The 12,527-nt window shown below is 46.7% G+C and overlaps 3 protein-coding genes across 3 annotated transcripts; 1 reads left to right on the plus strand and 2 right to left on the minus strand.

Moving 5' to 3' along the window:
* Positions 1-2,209: 2,209 nt before the first annotated feature.
* H6S33_011172 (uncharacterized protein) lies at positions 2,210-3,187 on the plus strand (the record flags this gene model as incomplete). The annotated part of the gene is made up of 1 exon (XM_044842804.1): positions 2,210-3,187. One exon carries the CDS (start codon positions 2,210-2,212, stop codon positions 3,185-3,187), a length of 978 nt encoding a protein of 325 aa, XP_044695940.1.
* Positions 3,188-4,602: 1,415 nt separating this feature from the next.
* Positions 4,603-5,477, minus strand: H6S33_011173 (uncharacterized protein; the record flags this gene model as incomplete). The annotated part of the gene is made up of 2 exons (XM_044842815.1): positions 4,603-5,424; positions 5,475-5,477. 2 exons carry the CDS (start codon positions 5,475-5,477, stop codon positions 4,603-4,605), a joined length of 825 nt encoding a protein of 274 aa, XP_044695941.1.
* Positions 5,478-9,860: 4,383 nt separating this feature from the next.
* H6S33_011174 (uncharacterized protein) lies at positions 9,861-10,840 on the minus strand (the record flags this gene model as incomplete). The annotated part of the gene is made up of 2 exons (XM_044842826.1): positions 9,861-10,737; positions 10,800-10,840. The coding sequence occupies 2 exons, from the start codon at positions 10,838-10,840 to the stop codon at positions 9,861-9,863; spliced, it is 918 nt and encodes a 305-aa protein (XP_044695942.1).
* Between the last annotated feature and the right edge of the window lie 1,687 nt (positions 10,841-12,527).

A 12,527-nucleotide genomic window follows, 5' to 3' on the forward strand; every position in this document is an offset into this window, starting at 1 on the left:
ATGTGGTTGATTACTTGCTTGCTTGCTTGGTAGCTGGTGTTACTGTAGCTGCTAATTTCAACCCAATTAATTTCTGCCATGGCATCGTATATCTCTAACGGACGAAAGCTCCGGGAAGGGAGAGGGAGCACGTGGAGTTGCCAAATGGAAGGAGATCAGATGGGACGGGACGGGATGCGGTGCGATCGCGAGCTAGAGTAGCTATAGTGTGTAGAGTATGGCCTGGATTGCGTCATGAGCAATAACTCGGTCTCTGTTTTGGTTTTCGTTGTCGATGTTGTCCCAGTCCCAGTCCCAGTCCCAGTCCCGGTGCGTCGGAGCAACCAACGCCTTGGGAGTCGTCGACACAAGACACTGGACTGGGGGGGGGATTAGATGTCTGGCATCAACATCAACTCTTCGTCCCATCCCATCTCAGCGAGGAACAAAACACCAACATGATTTGTTATCTCTGCACAGGGATTACCTCTCGAGTGATTGGTTGGGTGGCATCATCGATCTTGATCAGATGTTTCCCATAAAAGTAACTTTGATCTCACAGAGCTGCTAACGAATTTATTGCGGTATGTGGCTATTCGCCATGATCTCTCCTGACGCAGAACTTAATCAGGACCGATTTTCAAAGGTCGTCAAGCTAGCCAGCTAGCTAGCTAGGCACCAAGCTGCCCCGCCAATCCTGCGATAAGGCGCCGTCTCTAACTTCTTCATGAGTAATGCAGTGAGATGTCGCCCTGGTGGAGTACGGCGATGGATGATGAGGGGTACATAAGATGCGAGGCTCACTTGGTTGGATCCATGGATTCGGAGGCCGTGATAGGTGGGACCGAACTATTGGTTTGTGGGCCCTAGGCCTCACTCAGCCGTACGTACTCAGGGCTGCGATTTTGCTTTCGTCTCCAGTGCACCACCAACCTGTCACAAAGGACCCTTTGCACCACACTGGGCTGAGACGGCGGCGGCGGGGAGGAAGGCCCCGGGGGGGGGGGGGGGGGTGGGGCCGATTGATGTCAGCCGTTTGATGTTGATGTTTTTTTCCTCTCAACCTGGTTCCAGAACCCGATCATATTGTATCGTGGGGACTTTTTTTCTTTTTTGTCTTTTCTTCGCCCCCGTTTACCGGCCGCGGGTGCTAACAAAGCTTTTTTACAGTACAGAATTAATGGAGCTCCTGCTTTCTCCCCTGAGCCAATGTCAATGGAACTACAAAACTCATCACTGTGCTCTACGAGTCGCAATTAATTGCTATTTTGAAACTCGTATGGTTGACATCGTCGTCACTGATTTACGGGTTATCAACCATCATAATCATGAGGTCTAAAAATATGTTTGCCGTTCGCACAGATTGGTTCTCGCTCGCTCGCTGCAGCTGGTACTCGTTTTTATCTATATTTTTATTTTGGACAACCTGATGGCAATGACTCGGAACCAAGATCATGTGATGTTCGAGTCATGACGCTCGCTGGCTATCTCCCGTAAAACCACGTCATGAAGCAGCAGCATCGAGATACATATATATTTACAAATCATGATCGATGGGAGAAAAATAGCACTTTGAAACGCGATAAAAAAAACAAAAAAACAACGCTATTCGCACAGGAAAAGCTACCCTGGGGTTGGTTTATTCTAGACTACATACTAGGTAAACCGTAAACAGGGTTTTTTGCCTCCTAGTCGTTGGAAATCTAATTTTAGACATGGCACTAAATGAGTTTTCTTCTGGAGCTTTGAGCTCTCGATTCTTTGAGATTTCTCCATTTATCCACTATTCTTCATGCTCTGTTCTCGACTCTAGCTAATGGGGCTCTATATATAGACAGGCACAGCATTAAGCTCCAACGGGGGGGCAAGTCTGAGGATTGCAAGGAACGCCGTCACCAGCCTCACGTACAGCCATGCATCCATAGTTTTCTCCGCCACAGTCAGCTGTTCCTGTGTAACATACCTAAATAGCCAATTATCAATATCGTGGGTTAACGGACAGGAACCACACACGAAGGGGGAGAGGAAAAAGCAGAAATAATTTAGAGTACTTAGAGTAGGTGGGCACCCCCCGACACAACAAAGTGGCCTGGATTCGAATTGAGTTGGTATTTTCTTTCTTTCCCTTCCCTTCCCTTCCCCTTCCATTGTCTACATATCGTACAGACATATTATACACGGACGGAACTGCGCTACCAAAAGCTACAGAGAGACAGGCAGAAACCATATCATGGGCAGAACAAAACTACCGCCATATCCATTCGGAGAAACACTGAAAGCATGCGCAGCCTATAACTTATCACAGAGGCCTCCCTCGCCGCCGGCCTCACCGCCATCTAGACCTCCCGCCTCGAAACTCCCGCCCGAGTTCCTCGCTCCGACCTCCACCTCACTGCTCTCACTCCCGGACCCTCTCCTCATACTAATCAGCACGCATCTGGACCCGAAGTCCCTCTCATCTCTCACCCACGCGCACCGACACCTCCTCTCCCTGATCACCCCCCAGCAAGTCCCTCCACCTCCACCACCACTCTCCCAACTCCCCCCGCTCCACCTAGCCGCCCTCAAAGGCGACACCACCACCATCATCACCCTCCTCACCACCACAAGCACAGACGCAAACTCCCGCGCCTCACTCTTCAACGGCAAAACGCCACTCTACTATGCCGTCCTCGCCGGCCACTCACCAGCCGTGCGCGCGCTCCTCGACAACGGCGCGGCAATAAACACACCCTCCGAGATCACATACGGCAAGACCGCGCTGCACCTCGCCGTCTCCGGCGGCAACGCCCCGCTCGTGCGCCTGCTCCTCAAGCGCGGCGCCGACGCCTCCATCGAGGACTACAAGGGGCGCACGCCCATCCTATGGGCGTCGCGGTCGGCGCCACGCGGCCGGGAGCTGGTAGAGGTGTTCCGCGCGCTGCTGGCGGCCGGCGCGAGCGTCAATTCGTGTGATCTGGAGTACGGCGCGTCGGTGCTGCACTGGGCGGTGGTGAAGGGGCGGAAGGAGACGGTGGAGTGGCTGCTGGAGCGCGGGGCGAGTGTGGTGGCGCCGACGTTCTATGAGCTGAGGACGCCGGTGGGGTGGGCGCTCGAGTGGGGGGATGGGGAGATGGTGGGGCTGCTGAAGAGGTGGGTGTATCAGAGGGAGCGGAAGGGGAGGAAGAGTATTAATATTGGGGGGTGGATTAAGAGGTTACGAGCATAGCGGAGAGGACATCCTTTACCCAGCTCCAAGCTCTAGAATTTTGGGTTCTTGATACGGGGGGGGGGCTCGTTGCATGAAGCCCTTTGTAATGAAATATTGATATCGCAGGTGCCGATTTCAATTTATCGACTTAACTGCCTACTGGTTATAGCCGTACATCTATGATGATGGGCTACAGTAGAGCTAGAGATACAAGTACTTACACAGTACTCTCAGATATGTATTACGATTTTTATGATTATGTAGCACACCCACCCTGCGTTTAAGGGGGAGGGAAATAAAATAAAATAAAATAAAATAAAATAAAATAAATTATTGAAAGAATAAATACTTATGCGCTATCTCTTCGTACCGGTTATTCCCGTGGGCCTGCATGGGAAGAAATTGAAAGCTGCAGAGCACGGGCTTAGGCTTGTATGCGTAGATATCGGATGAACTCTCAAGAGTGGGATTTAAATGAGCAGGACTTTCAATACTCTACTCTACACTCACATACATGTATGTACCTCATTCACCCCATACCTATCTGCACCCAGCGAGCGAGCCATAGCATGATATCGTAAAAACTGACATCTGAAAATACCAGTCGTCCTCCATACTATCTATACCAGCAATTGCAAGTAAACCAAAGCCGAAAACAACATTCCCGCGTACGCAGGTACTTTGAACCGCGGTATTAATCAATTAATTAATCAATTGTCAACAACTAAATTAACAGCCAATTCAAATACCCACGTAATCACCCATTCCATCCGATTGGGCCGAGTAAAAAAAAAAAAAAAAGGCTACAGACTAATTTACCTCGTGCCCCCGGCCCCGGGCCCGGGTCAGGCAGGAACCACTGACTGCACTGCACTGCGCTGCAAGTTACGGCCGGTACGAAACGGTTGAAACCAAACAATTGCGAACCACCGCCCTCACTCACCACCTGCCTCCCGACGCCCAGCGCCCACCTCACCTGTTCATGCCCAATTGCTGCCTACTAAGGCTAAATAGAGAAAGTGCGACAGGAAAGCTAACCGCGCCGTAGACTCGCCTAATCACCCGCCATCACTCGGCCTGCAGGTTTGCGCGCCGAGAAGGGAAAGCCGCAGCCGCGGACGTACTGGTCGGCTGTTTATTGGCTGGTTTTGCGATGTAAACAAATTGTGGGGCTCTCTCATCACGTATCTTCTTTTTTTAGCCGAGATGGTACCGTTCCCGGTACCAATAACCCCAGATCGAACCGAAGCGCAGGGAGATGAGCATGGTAGATGGCCGACCAATGATTATCATTATCCACTAGATATCGTACATGAGGCATACAAGGCATAAGGCATAAGGGTCGCGAGCGTGCTCGAGGGAAAGAGAGAGAGAAAAAAAAAATAGCAAAATAAAACAAAACGCCGTGACTTTTGAGCTCCGCGGGGAAATAATCAAACAGCGATAGCCAGCCTCTTGCCCACCATGCCCAGTGAACTCTCCCTCTCCCTTACGCCCTCAAGTAATAGTCTCACTATCTCATCATCACCGTTCTTCAGCGCCCAATCGATTGCAGTCTCCTTTTTTCCATTCAAGACCGTGAGGCTGGCGCCTCCGTCCACTAGCATCTTTACCACGCTCTTCCACCCCTTCTCGACAGCCCAATGTAAGCATGTCCTTCCACACTCCCTCTCGCCCGCGTCAACGTCTGCTCCGCTCTCTACCAGCGTCTTGAACACGCCCTCGACAGCTTTACCAACACCGGCATATCTCGCGACCCAGACTAGAGGTGTCCTTCCTATGTGGTCACTAACACTCACATCTGCGCCGCGCTTGATCAATAACCTGACCACCTCCTCATGACCCTGTAATGCGGCGACATGTAGTGCAGTAACACCGGGCTCGACATCCTTTATGTCAACGTCTGCTCCAGCGTCTAATAGCAGTCCTACAATCTCCGGGTTCCCCATGAGTGCTGCAAAGTGTAGGGCCGTCTTTCCTCCGAAGGTACTACGGAGGTTGACGTCAAAGCCTTTTGCAATGAGGAGCTTGGTGAGGCCTGCATGTCCCTTCCAGACAGCCCAGTGAAGGGCTGGAAAGGGTGACCACCAGCCATAGCCGCGATCCTGTACCGCGAGACGGTGCAGGGTGGGTGTGAGGAGGGCATTGAGACGGTGTGAGGTGCGAAGGAAGGAGTTTAGGTCTTTGAGAGGGAGGTTGGAGGCGACAAGAAGGAGAAGCTCATTGGGGAATGAGAGGATTGAATCTATCTGTGACTAAGGAATATTAGCTTGTGGTAAGGCCATTAACTGATAAGATTAAATACCATTATGAATAAAGGACTATAAAAGGGAAACGAAATCGTGTAGAAAAATTAAACGGTATATAAAGACGCCAAATGATGAACGACGGGAAGATCAAACAGAAATGACCTCAGCAAGAGGCCTAGGGGTGGGCCCTCGGAGCTGTCTTATATAAAACGACAGAAACGGTGTTTATCTTATCTTCAGAATCCAGGAGTAAAAGCCGAGAACGAGTTGAGATATTTCTTTCTTTGTACGCAGTCGAGATAGTATGTAGCACTCCAAGTGCATGGTTGGCTATGGATCTCGTGCTCAGGGGTTCATATTCGGGTTCATCCCAGATAAGGCACACAAAGGCCTGGAAATGGTAATTGGCCTGGAAAAAGGCAAATGTGCGTGACAGCTCATCGTACAGTGCCGAAAATTCGTCGAATGCTGTGTGAGGAATTGGGAAGTGCATCTGCTCTAGAGTACATAGGGTTTCCCTGGTTTTGGGGTGCCGTGCCGCGTGGGGACTAGTTCTCGCATCTATTTCCAGAGTGTGAATGCCTACTCTAAAGCTGCTCGCTTGCGGTCGGCCAATGTAAGCAGGGTCGGGTACACATGCCACACCTAAAAGTATTCATGTAGCTATCCCTACACGTGCTCTTATCAACACGTAAAGTGTGTACTTACTGTTCATTGACATTGGATGCCTACATACAGTCGCACCTCGCTATCTCGTAATTCGATATCTCGGATCTCTTGCTGTCTCGTACGGATTTGCGGGACAGGTACTGCCCTTCTCCACCAAAAACTATTTGCTGTCTCGTATATTTGCTATCTCGTAGGGGTTTGGCTTCTAGAATACGCTAACGACATAACGAGGTGCGACTGTACTCGCGACAGGCATGAAGTACCCGAATATGCAGCTGCAAGTTTTTGGTGTATTTTTGACTTCTACTCCAATGGAAATTGCAGATTAGGACGTGCATTTTCGGGTACTTGTTACCTGCTGCGAGTACATACATGGATTGCACAAATCTCTCGAACAAAGGAATTTGTTGGTGGGGAGCAGAGTTGGGGTACTGACAGTCTGAGACATTGCGACCATGGTGTTAAGGTACGTGCACTGATCCTCGAAACAGAATCGAAGAAGTGGAATGAATCGGACGAGTGAAAGATCATGATCAAGCGGAGAGCTTCTCCCAGGATCTGTTCGCTATACCGAATGCCAAAAAGCTACAAATCTGCTATAACGAACGGGTTTTGGTGATCCGAATCTGAATTTCACATATGATAGAATTTTACCTGCTGTACCGAATAATCTAGAATATGCAGGTTCGCTACAACAGAGGGCGACTGTAGCTAACACTCCATATCGGCTACAAATGAAGAGTCAGTCTCGAGCTAGGACTCGACATACTCAATTGAAGTTGGTGCCCGGGACCGGCGTGGGGTGAACATGATAGATAAGGTGGAGGCTAGAGAAGCGAATTAAGAGAGTAGAACTCGAAGGGATGTTCCTTTAATTCCTGCAGTCACGCTGATATAAATATCGCGTATATAGGGGCATGGGTGTCGAAACTAAACACAATTGGCGGAGAAGATCTCAGGGCTGGTGCAGAGGATATTGTGCATCCGTGATAGACGTCGGGAAATTCATGCGCAATCCTAAAACCAAGGGTGGTCAAGTGCTACTCTGACAGCTCTTCATTACTTATACTGGACCGATATTTAAACTCTTAACACATGGTATTTATCATACATGGCATTTATATTTTTATCGTGTCCTATATGATTTTTCCCAGCGTGTTATCCAGAGTGTCCTCCGCAGCCCCCCTTCGTTTGTTACTCCATGGACCGTGTTCTCAAACTCAGCCACTGTGCCACGAATATGGAGTATATCTGTTTATTGTACGTACTCTGAACATCCAGTATGACCACAACACCTACTTACACTCTATGCACGCTCTCCCGAACCCTTCCTCGCGACAGCCTTTCCGCGCCAATCGAGTCTTGAAACACGGTAGTCTAGTCAGCTGAACCGTAATTCTACTGTATTACTCAACGTGCGACGTTTCCAAATGCAACTGAAATATCTTCACATTAAAAACGAGATATAAGAATTACAAGTATTCCCCCAAAAATTATACAATGGAGCTTAGAGTCTAACTCCATTTTTGCCTGCGAGTGCAGCTATTTAACTAATTTTATCCTGCTAGATATGGCCTTAGGGACGAACGTCGAACAGGCTGTCGTTGCCGTTTCTTACTTTAAAGGAAGGCTGCGGAACACAATGTGTAGTCAACCGTTAACCGCGGCCCAATCAAGGTCGCAAGGCGTTCATGTCCAGCTCGTACATCCCATTTTTGCTTTTGTTTACTCCTACTGAATGTTTCACCCGAGGAGTACAATGCTACTGCCCAGCCACTAGATCCAGGATTATCTGCGCCTCCGTGGGTGCCAAGTCGGTATGTACAACCAAACACCACAACCACCAGCCAGGATCAAAATTCTTCAGCAAAAATATCTGGATTCTCGTTTCCGTGCTGTACCTTTTCATGAATTGAGCTTGCTGGCGGGCGGGGGACCGGGTAAGGGCTTGTGTCGCGGACAGACCTGCAAGAAATTCGGTGGTTTAGTTCTCGCAGTTGAGCTAACCAGTCTCAGAGTATTTTTAACTGGAGAAACCTGCGCGTCTACGCGGGTTCGCGGTATTGGATATGTCACTGCTTGGTGTTAATCTGTGTCGATCATAGGAATTCTTCGATCCTTGGCTTTGGGTTGTGTATGTACACTACATACTCCCATCGAAGGGTTCTCGCTGGATATGATTCATGTAATGAGTCTACTTGAAATAATGGCTACCAGTACTAAGGCTAGAAGTAATAACTACCAATATGCGCCGTCGCCCCGCAGTAGAGTACTCCATCGACCAGTTACCTTACTTAGCTACCGCATTGCGCGAGTTGAAGCACTTCGACAAAGGGCCCTGCACATGTTATTGGTTGAACTATTGCAAGTCTTTACCTAAAACAGCTAGACTTTCTATCCAACCGCAGTTAAAAGGCTCTATCCTCCCAACTATATTGGATCGGTTCTGTCGATACCAGCGCTAGTTCTAGGCAGGAATGTTTTAGTTGGTCTGTGGACTTACACTTTCTCCAACCACCTTAGTACCTCATAACCACTGCACTCGAGTACGTTAGTAGGTCATGGGGAACGGAGTTGCGAGTTCTTAAAACCAAAATCCTTGGGTCTCATATCCGAATATTGATGGGCCATCTGGGGTTCTTCGTTACTATATGAGAACTGTGGCCGGCTGTATAAGCACTTTACGATTTTAGACCGGGTATAGAATTATTCGAAATGTACGATCACAACTCCAGCGGCTGTTCTAAAGATCTGTACCCTCAGGCCCGTGACTGGTGGTGGCCAATATTTACAGCCGTCTATTCTCTGGTTATTGTTGTAGAACTGGGCGTTATGATAATACTCTCGGACTAGGGACTGGCCTTCTCTATAGCCACCAAGCCAATTTTGTTTTTTAGCTCTTTGAGGGCGCATTAATTGCCCTCCAGCTGTGGAATCGCATACTAAACCAAATCTCTTGAACACCATACTTGTTCTCGTGGCCGATGAGGATTCGGTAATCGTTTCTGACCAGATCGCAGAGAGGTGAATTGGTCTGAAGTCGTCCCAGACCACGTCTTGACGTTTAGAGGCAGGAGGAGGAGATAGAGCTGCACCAGAGCACCCCCAGTCGTATAGCTACATGATTCTTCCTACGCCAGCTGATTAAAAATATACTATTTACATAAGTTTTCATGCTGAAAACAACTACATGTATGTATCAGCTGAACAAAAAGTGTGATTCGTACTAGTACTTGTAGGGTGATGTGTGGGTTAGGGTTAAATCATATAATATCACTCGTTGGGAACTCTCATTTTATGAGCGATTGATTGATTGATTGTTTCATTGAGTACATGCAGCCTTCCGGCTATGGTATTCTCTAATAACTCTTGGATAGCTTCATGAAAGGAAGTGAAAGTGGCTGGCTGGTCTTCATATCGTCAAAATAAGGTAGAAAAATCATTTCGTTGGACTGTTGTCTTTTTTTTCTTTGATGGGAGAAGGTGATGTAACTACATGTAAGCATGGCTGATAGACTTTGACGCTCAAACTTTCATATGAGAAGAAGAATTCTAAGTCAGGATATGTAGATGCATATGATTCTTATTGTTATGACCCATTTATTTCCGAGTATTTACTCCAGTCCATGCTTTGATTATCCAAATCCAACCAGTGAACGTGACCTAGTCAATGACAGTAGAGATACTCGATATAATGACCATACAAGAAATAATACCCATAGAAACCACCTAGCGAACTATCCACATACAACCTCCCCCAGCGAAAAAACCAATCATCCGTAGACTCTATTCATCTTGTACTTGGCAATCATCATCGCCATATGGCCCTTGCCCCCTCCCAGATCATAATCGTTGTAAAATGCATTCACCTGGTCATCCGCGTCCTCTCCGCTCTCATCAACGACATCCAAGAATTCGTTCTCGAACTTAGCTGATAGCAGGGGACGTCCTTGAAGTTCCTCGAAGTTCTCACTGTCGAGAGCACAGCCCCATGACGTTGTAAAGACTCCGAAGTCCCTCGGCTCATAGGCAAAAGATATAATTCGCGAGATCCAATACATGTCTAGTTCATCTTTCTTGCTTGGCAGGGTCTCGATGTAGGTGTTGATGTTCTCAAACATATGCTGCTGAAATCTTCGGAGAGTACGGAAGAAGAGATCCTTAGAGAATGGATTTGCCTGTGAGAAAGAGGGGAGAGGAATTTCATTGTTGATTTCCGGGATATTAGGGTCCTTAAAAATCTCGAAGTCGAGCGATCGATATCTCTCGAGACTTGTTTCAAAAGCGCATAGTAGAGCATCAGCTCGATTGGTATTTGTTGTATTGAAGATAAAACCTTTGCTGACTAGAGCTTCGGAAGTGGCGTAGTCCGGTCCATTGCGTACAAGTAGACAGGAAGAGTTTCTGTATGTCAGGACTGTTGTAATTGCTTGGTAGGATTCCCCGAAGAGATTTTTCGCGACCTGATTACGAATGGTGTTTTTGTACAGTTTGAATAGATGGCGAGATTTTGGAGAAACGCGAATGAGTCTCCTAAGGTCCCGAAAGGAACCTATGTTCATCATAACGTTGACGATCAGATCGCATGAAAGATCCTCAATGGGAAATTGATTTGGGAGGATGTTGATTGGTTGCTGGGGGAGCAGGTCACTATAATAAGGACGTATTAATTTCCCTTCGCTTTTGGGTTTAGGGAGTGTTCAGAGATTTACCTGTGGATTTCAGACCCTTCAATCATGGCAGACGAAGACATGGTTGGCCGGTTAAGAATAAAAATGTTATTGTCCAACAAGATATATTCAGTAGCTGGGTTTCTGTTTATAAAATAATAGCTGTTAACTATATGCATGATGAATTGTTAGGTAAGTATGGAGGGGCGGATATAGTCATACAAACTAATGATATGTATTACTTCTTTCGATAGACAATTACTTGAAGAGACTTGGGAAAGGTTGTTGAAAAATAACTGACTGGATGTTTTGCTAATAGTTGTTATTTAACCTAGTAAATGGAGATTAAAATGTAGTTAAGTGAAGTGTACTAGGTGAGATCGTAGGAAGATATCATTTTATAGCGTCCAGTTAGGTGCAGCTTTAATTGTGGTAGCCGCTAAAACATTTGCACCATAGCCAAAAACACGAATTAAGGGCCCCAATTACAGGCCTAAAATCTATTTAGCTAGCGAACGTCTATGCCTAAGCCGTCGTTTATGGAGCGGTAAATGTGTCAAAAGTAATTTTACCAACGGTAGTAAATTATTTACCACCGGTGGTATAAGCACTGAATTTCAGTCATTGTATCTGCACGCTATCCTACATTAGTACATTTCCACCGGTATAAACACTGAGTTTCGGTCTTTATGCTGCGCTATACTAAATAAGTAAATGTTCAATCATTAATGCCAAAACTTATGAAAATTTCCCACCGGTGGACAATTTTCATATATATTGGCATTATATGGCCCCTTTTGGCCAAAAGGTCTGTGCCTTTATCATAAAAATTAGCATTATAAGGTATAAATACTGATATTATTTTTTACCACCGGTGGTAAAATAATTTACTACCGTTGGTAAAATTACTTTTGACACATTTACCGCCCCATAGTCGTTCTCCCCAGCTAGCTCTGCAAGCTTGGATTGAATTCCGGCGTGCAAAACCTTTCATTTTGAGAAGTAAAAAACTAAACAGCGCTTTCGACGTTATAGCAGAATACCGCGCGTTCGATCGTCTAGTATGACAAGTTCCCATGGTACAAAGCATTGTGTCAACGTGAGAAGTATAATTAATGGTCAGCTACGTACTATACGTATACGATTAAATTATAAATGCTTAGCTGCGAGTATTGAAAAAATCTCAATAGGAACGAAGGATGACTGAAGACCACCCACTGTTTTTTGCTCCTTTGCCCGATCCTGAAAATGTCCACTACAGCGCCTGCCTAGTTTCTTCCATGATTCTCCCCCCCCCTTCCACAACCCGCTATCGATCCCCTAGCCCATTAAATTTAGCCATGTGCGAGCATTATTCCAGCAAAACGATACAACTATATAACCTCCTATCTCTTTTCAGAGATTTTATTCTTCCCCTTAGTCTATCGATACATACTTACACTCGGGACTTGAACTGCAACTGGTATACTTACGGGGAGAATACAGGTTCATGCAAAAACCGAGAGTTTTTCTTTCCTGATACTCTACAGAATCAACTCACCACTCTAGCTTCTAATCAGCAACTGCTCACTCCAACATAAAATGACTAATATCTCTGGCCCTTAGACTTGCGCGTGTGTAGACAGGGACATCTTTATTACTGGTACCATGGTAGGAGTGGCTGGCTGTTGCGAAAAAACACGGAAGTTACTTTTATAGATGTAGCTTTATAGAGGATGCTTAATTCCCCTGCACTTTAATTATGATATTAACTACATATTGTATCGGGGC

This window comes from Morchella sextelata, assembly GCF_020137385.1.
Source record: "Morchella sextelata strain SCLS chromosome Unknown scls_6, whole genome shotgun sequence".
NCBI classification, from domain to species: domain Eukaryota; kingdom Fungi; phylum Ascomycota; class Pezizomycetes; order Pezizales; family Morchellaceae; genus Morchella; species Morchella sextelata.